The 5,564-nt window shown below is 39.8% G+C and overlaps 1 protein-coding gene across 1 annotated transcript; it reads left to right on the top strand.

Annotated features, from left to right (window-relative positions):
• The first annotated feature begins 517 nt into the window (after positions 1–517).
• LOC131803124 (uncharacterized) lies at positions 518–2,785 on the top strand. The gene is made up of 7 exons (XM_059124168.1): positions 518–619; positions 682–855; positions 918–1,485; positions 1,556–1,800; positions 1,952–2,123; positions 2,179–2,582; positions 2,653–2,785. Exons 1-7 carry the CDS (start codon positions 551–553, stop codon positions 2,758–2,760), a joined length of 1,740 nt encoding a protein of 579 aa, XP_058980151.1. The 5' UTR covers positions 518–550; the 3' UTR covers positions 2,761–2,785.
• The last annotated feature ends 2,779 nt before the right edge of the window (positions 2,786–5,564 follow it).

Here is a 5,564-nt window from a genome sequence, read left to right as displayed (position 1 = left end):
TTGATGGGGTGTCCTGGTTTGTGTTCACAACCATATATTTTGTCCATGAAATTTATGTTGTTTTGATATCTGATAGTTTGTTCTACCCCCGACCCATCGGAAAGAGATAAATGAAAATAAAAACTGAAATCCTTCGGTTGTTTCATTTTATGATTTTCATTATCTGATCTGCTGTAGGATATGAGAAGAAAATATTAAGACGACAGGATGAAGTCTCTGTGATTGAAAGCTGACCCAGAATTAAATGAGTCATTGTTGTTTATAGTTTGTCCTCTTTAAATTGGAATATAATTTCCGAAGGACATTAGACTGCAGAATTTATTTTTAGTTGGAAATCCTGACAAGCAATAATTTGCAATGGAGGGGGAAACATTTTAAAATTATAAAACTTAGAACTGTAAATAAGCTAATGAACCGGCGTTTCAAAACAACAAAACAATCGTTGCCATGGTTACATTGCAGGGTGCATTTGTTATTGCAAATGTTTTTTTTTATATCGCAGCGTGGAAAACAGTTCCAAATTTTAGTTTAACAGAGACAAAGCCAAGTCATGAGCAGCAACACAAGCAGATCCGGTCTGGTTCCGACACCAAAAAAATCACGAAAAATTTTGCGCAAGGTAGGGACTCTTAATTTTCGAAGAAAAATTAATAATTCCTTTCCCTTTGCCGTGGACTCCAGAAATTTTGCAACAATGAAGAATTGCCGAAAAAGTTTGAAGCCTTTCCAATCGCTTTGTCCTTGCGCCCTTTTGGTGGTATCTACAACCCATTTTCCAAAGGCTGTTCGGTTTTGTGCAACCACCCAGCTCCGGCAGAAGTTAAAAAAGTCATCAACAAATGCAAACAATCACTGGTAATTCTCAATATGACCTTTCTGTAATTCTAACACTGAGTTATGTTTTGTGTTATCTACAGACCATAGAAGGTAAAAACATACAGTCGCTGCAGAATTCATCACGACCTGAAAAATCTGCACAGGATGTGGATCATACAACCGACAACATACCCGAGGATTTGTTTCGTCGTTACACGGATACAGATTCCCGACCATTGACACCCACTCCCACTGTTACCAGTATTCACACCCGAACCAGTGCTGGATCTTTTCTCAACAATAGACGATGCATAACTCCCGAACTGGGAAAAACTGATATTATCAAACGCAAAAAGATCATACTCGACCTACGGAAATCCCACTCACAGGAGACTCTATACTGGAAACCGGCCTCCGACTTATCCAGCGGACTCACAGATCAAGAGCTAAAGACTCGCAGTGCCGGGGCAAATGAAGACAAAAAAGCCAAGAAACAGAAGTCCGATGAGCAAAGACCGAAATCATCGTTGGCGGCCACCACAACTATACTGGAGGAAGAAACGCTTGATGATAGTAAAAAAACTTCACAGACGTGCATCAATGAACAGGACTATGGAGATGAGGACATTCGCCGGGGGAAGAAGCGCAAGAAAATGAAAACGGTGGCCAGTGCGTATTTTACTTCGATTATGTATATATCCTCCTATTACAATTCACTAATTAATGATTTCTGTTTCAGCTACTGCCACCACTTTCCATTTGAGCCAAGATCCTGAAACACAGGTGGCAGCTTTGGGTCCGGATTCATTAAATCCCAGCACAAGGCCAAGTCTGATACCGAATTCAATGAGCTTATTGCCAAGCCATGATAAAAGTCAAGCGGAGCAGGTATTGCTGAAGGGCAGTTTCTTAACGGACGAAGCCTTTCAAACACTGAAAATAAAATTGAGCATAGATGTTATTGAAAACACTTTCGATAAATATGTGAGTACATGAAGCCAAGGCAATGAGCTAGTCGAAGAGAAGAGTAGATTTGTTACAAATCCTAGTTTAAGAAGAAGTAAGGATTCCCTAGAGGAATCCTACAGTTATTTTTTGTGACTAACGAAGAAAATTGTACTTTATTCCTCTTCAGCTCAATAGAGCCTACCGGGAGGCGTACAAGTATATGCCGCAAAAGCCCTCGGATCCAAATGATGTTTCCCATGAATTGGAAAAATTAAATTTAATTTGTGAGAAAATGCCAAGAAAGTTCTCCAAATCAGCTACCAGATTTAATGTTCCAATGAATTTGAAGTTACTTGAAAGTAAGTTCTACGATTTTCGGAAATGAAATAAATGATAGCATTTACACAATTTCAGCAATGAGTGTGTGGGAATATCTCAGTAGCTATGTGTGGGTGTCGCGGCAGAGAAAACAAATATACAAAAGAATATTTTTGAAGCATTTGAAACCCATGTCCCAAGAATCGGGATCCGAGCAGCAGGAGCAACAATCCAAGACGGGTGAAAACAAAGTACAATTTCCATTGCCCGAATATGGGGAGCGTGCAATGAATATGAAGTATTTGTATCAGGCTCTGGAAGAAGTTTTGGAATTTTATGGAACAGAGAAAACTATAAATAGAGTTCTTGACATTATCAGCTATGAGAAGCTAATAGAAGACGATGGCAAGGTGCTAAATTTTCGCACTTGGTGTGGCTTGGTGGCCTTTGCAGAACGTCTAGCATTGGATGATCCCAGTGGAACAGATTCGTGTGATGAGGTTGGTAAAAATACATTGAATAATATATTCAAATGTGAAAGTTATAGATTTAATTGGATGTCTCTTGCAGTTGGAACGAGCCGACTTCAACAGCATGGAATCCCGCATCCAAAACTTTAAAGTTCCTTCGGATTTGCGACAAGTCTTCGATATTGTTAGAAATGCCCATAAAGCATGAGACAAAGTGGAATTGGAATAAAAATAAATTAAAGTCAACTTCGAACTTTAAAAAATTAAATAATTAATAAGACTATATAGATTATTCAGGGCGGGCATTGGGACCCTGGCCTGCTCTTCAAAAAGGTTATTATTCTCAGATATTTTCGTATAAAAAATATTTTGCATAAAAAATTTTGTTTTTAAAAAAAAGAGATGCATATAATACGGTAACGGAAATCTACTGAAAGTATCAAAATATTTTGTAAATCAACTATCAGCCGATCAGAATCTGGCAATTTTGCAATTTCCGTGTGTCTGTTGTAATCACGCAATCATTCAAACGAATTGAGATAGAAAGCTAAAATTTTGAACACATGTGTATTTTTGCAGTATGCAGGTTGAGTTCGTAAATAGGTCATGTCGTTCCACGTTTTCGTAAAACCCCAGTATATCTCTCTCAATATTCTGTATTTTGAAGATCCTAATGGGTACAACAGCCTATGACAAGACAACCATAGATAGTTTTCATTAAAACGGCATTTTTTTAAGTTTTTCCAGTTCCTTCTAAAAGGAAAAGTTCGACACGGCTTTTTAGCGGGAAAAATGAAGGGGATACACACAAATTGGCCAAATAAAGAATAATAGAGCTATTAACAGCTCCTGATTCCCTGACGTGTTCATTTTGAAAGATTACAATTTATTTTCGACATTTTTTTTTTTAGTTTTCGGTTCCGTACTTACTGGGTAAAGTACTTTTTTCTCTTTTACGAGTTTAGCCATCAAAAAGATAGGGGAACACAACCCATATTGGTCCAGTAAAAAGTCGTAAAATTGAAAGTCTTGTTTATTTGACTGCAAGTTTTACAATTTGATTTCTTTTTCTAATAAAATGTTTCGAAAATTGATAAAAGTTGCGGATTCTTGAACCTCAAGGAACACAGCTATGGTGATGAAAGACTCTTGGAATAAAAAACAAACATGTCCATATGTAAAATATCACTAACCAACCACGATGATTAAGAGAAAATTGCTTCTTACGTGATTTTGAATGAAAAACTCACACGATGGAAAAAATTGCCATTTTTCCAACACCCACCCCCCGCCCGTAACGCAGCAACGAATTATTTAGCTGGTGTTATGAAAGCACGTAAGTTGTAGTGGCACAGAAACAGACTTGTTAATCCAACCAACGTAACATGGTAGCCATTGTTATCAACCACCACACCACCTACACTGAGAGAATTGTTGCAGTAGCACAACATCGACAACAAACAGTTTGTTCGTCCACAACAGTCTGGGAATGTTCTCCACTATTGTTTATCCTACCTAGATATAGTTCGATGGGGTTTTTGTCTTTCCGAACTAAACTGCACATTCAATTCCTTGCGGTAACAATGGCCGATTGAAACATTTCATGTGTATCCTCCTCCCAGCCACCGTATGGTTGTGAACCGATGTGTGTGAGTGTGTGTGTGTGCAGGCAAAGACAATTACATAGCTTACATTTACGTGCGGCTTATATAACAATGATATCCCTAAATGGTCAACATCAATGGCAGTGGACAACCACTTACCACCCCCACCACCGTTCACACTCCCACAACTGTTGTCATAGCGCATTAGTTAGTCGATTCTATTTCTATGCCTGGATGGCTGGCTTGCTTGCACCTCCTCCCGCTTGGTGACATGCATAAAAGAATGGCATTCATAGAAGGTCCACGGCCTGTCGCTCGCCTCATTCAGCTTTGCAGATTGACTGAAAATATTGGCCACTCTTTTGTCTTTAACATGGCTATTCTTTGCCATGCATGCGCTTGGTTCCCTACAAACCTGGAAGAGGGGGTGGTGCCGTTTTTGTCGTCGTCGTCATCGTCATCTTCTTGGCTCTGTGGCGGGCACTATGGCCGATCGTTTGCTACATTGCATGAGAAATTAATGCTGTTTTAAGGTAAATTTACAAGGCAAACATGCAAGTAATAAATCAATTAATGAACCATAGCAGGTTTATTAAGGCACAAAAAGCTTCAGAGGACGCTGTGGAGCGGTCGATGCTCTATGACGGCCACGACGACGACGATGCCGCAGACCCCATTCGCATACCGTCGTCGAAGTAACAAATTCCTTAGAAAATTGTGTGCATGTTGTTGCTTCTTAAAGGAACATGTAACGTAAATTGAACCGAACTTAGCCTTAGCTGTGCTGAGCCGCTGAGCTGTAAATTCCATGCCACAATGAAGACACACCAAGAGGATGACAAAGCCGATGGTGATAGAGCATGTTGATAAAAGCAGGGTGGGCAGAGGAGGAGCATTGTCACCCAACCTCATACAACAATGTATATTTATTGTAAGACCACGTGAGTGTGTGTGAGTGAGTGTTTGATGTCCATCCAGGCGGACTTATGCAGTCAGGCAGCATAACAAATGAATTACTAGTGACACTGGACAAGCTTATGAAAATTTGCGCGTTGTTTACATTTAAGGGGGCGAAAATTTATAATCATTTCAAATCAATTCCTGGCTCTACGACCGGGAACTGGAGCAGAGGTTCGCAAAGAAAACGATAAACGGTATACCGTTCGTCTGAGCCATGCCAACCAAAACAGTCTCGAGACTCAATCGACGGAGCGGCTTGGGCTGGCTGGCTGACTGGCTGCTTTCGTTTTGAATTGTGTCCATGTCTGCTGTTCCTGCCACCACACAGCCGATGATTGAGTAAATGAATCGCAAACAGCTGCAGGCAATTGTTTGTGACAGAGTTGGCGAGTGAGCGTGTTAAATGTTTTATGTGCTAAATAGGCGTTGGTAGTTGTTAAATATGATA

Source organism: Musca domestica, unplaced genomic scaffold (genome assembly GCF_030504385.1).
Source record: "Musca domestica strain aabys unplaced genomic scaffold, Musca_domestica.polishedcontigs.V.1.1 27, whole genome shotgun sequence".
Lineage (NCBI taxonomy): Eukaryota > Metazoa > Arthropoda > Insecta > Diptera > Muscidae > Musca > Musca domestica.
This window is presented reverse-complemented; position numbering and strand designations above follow the sequence as displayed.